General features: G+C 27.8%; 1 protein-coding gene across 1 annotated transcript in view; it reads left to right on the top strand.

Moving 5' to 3' along the window:
* Window positions 1-524, top strand: part of LOC106476402 (nucleolar complex protein 2 homolog) — a gene marked incomplete at its 5' end in the record, with an annotated part of 18,806 nt that extends 18,282 nt beyond the window's left edge. The window contains one exon of the mRNA XM_013937063.2: window positions 279-524. Coding sequence (XP_013792517.2) covers window positions 279-509 — 231 coding nt within the window. The remainder of the gene's footprint in view (window positions 1-278) is intronic.
* Window positions 525-1,222: the final 698 nt, after the last annotated feature.

The following is a 1,222-nucleotide window of genomic DNA, read 5'->3' as shown; positions in this document are numbered from 1 at the left end:
TTATAAACCAGGATGTGGATTAACATGAGGTGTTGATCATTATAAACCAGGATGTGGATTAACATGAGGTGTTGATCATTATAAACCAGGATGTGGATTAACATGAGGTGTTGACCATTATAAAACATGATATGGATTTAAATAACTTGGGAAGTTAAAACTTGTGTATATTATAAATCATTGTATTTAGCTGCATTGTAGTTTTTAATTATCGGTATCATTTCAGTATAGAATATTTATGTGTAACCTTACTCTATATTATGCCTTTTTTTTTCTAGCTGGATGATTATAACTTACCAACTGTGAAAAGGAAACAAATTCAAGAGAAAAAAAAGCAAGACTACAAGGACTTTAAAGGGTTATTGGAAGGAAGTGAAGATAGTGAATCTGAGGATGACAATGTGCGATTTTTGCCAAAAGAGGAACGACCACTGAAATTTGGGTTTCCAGTGGAAAGTACTGATGAACATAATGAATTTGGTGATCAGGAAAATATGAAATTAAGGTAAGAAATGTGATATCCATATAGAAAAGCTTTTAATAACAGTCTTGAAAAATTATTAAGCACGATCTTTCTGTTTAATAGCACATAACCAAAAGTCAAATGAAATTTTATATTTTGATTACACTGTATCTTTAAAAGACCAATACTATTGTTATTAAGTCTTCTATCTTTGTTTCACCCAATAAAAATGGACTTAAGATGACATGAAAGACTTCCCTTACAAGAAAAAAGTAAAAAGATAAAGTTACACATATTAATAACATATTTTTGAAAAGTATTAGGTATGAAGTTTGTTAAATTTGTGTATCTTTCCAAGTTTGAAATGATTAAACTGTACTTAAGATTAAAACTTTTTTATTAAATCTTTTTTACAAGTTTTTGTACAAGTTATTCAGTTACCATATTGTTATGATTTTATTAACTTGCTTTTATTCATATTATAAGTACCAAAATCACACAACAAACATCAGTAGGACATAAACAAGTAAAATGTGATAATCCCAGGTATTAATGGTATCTTGATATCATGGTGATAGCAAAAATTATCAAATATCAAATTCTTTTATTGCATTGATTTACTGAAAATTGAGTAATTCATAATACTAAAATTTGAATTTGGCAATAGCTGAATTAAATTTTAGTAGTTTGCATCATGATGATAAAATTTTCGTTGCAGGGTACAGAATTTTCCAATCAATAGTAATCCCTAATTTTGGT

The sequence above is a fragment of the Limulus polyphemus genome, unplaced genomic scaffold, assembly GCF_000517525.1.
Source record: "Limulus polyphemus unplaced genomic scaffold, Limulus_polyphemus-2.1.2 Scaffold10469, whole genome shotgun sequence".
Classification (NCBI taxonomy): Eukaryota; Metazoa; Arthropoda; class Merostomata; order Xiphosura; family Limulidae; genus Limulus; species Limulus polyphemus.
The sequence above is the reverse complement of the archived record's forward strand: the minus strand, read 5'-3'. Positions and strand labels throughout refer to the sequence as shown.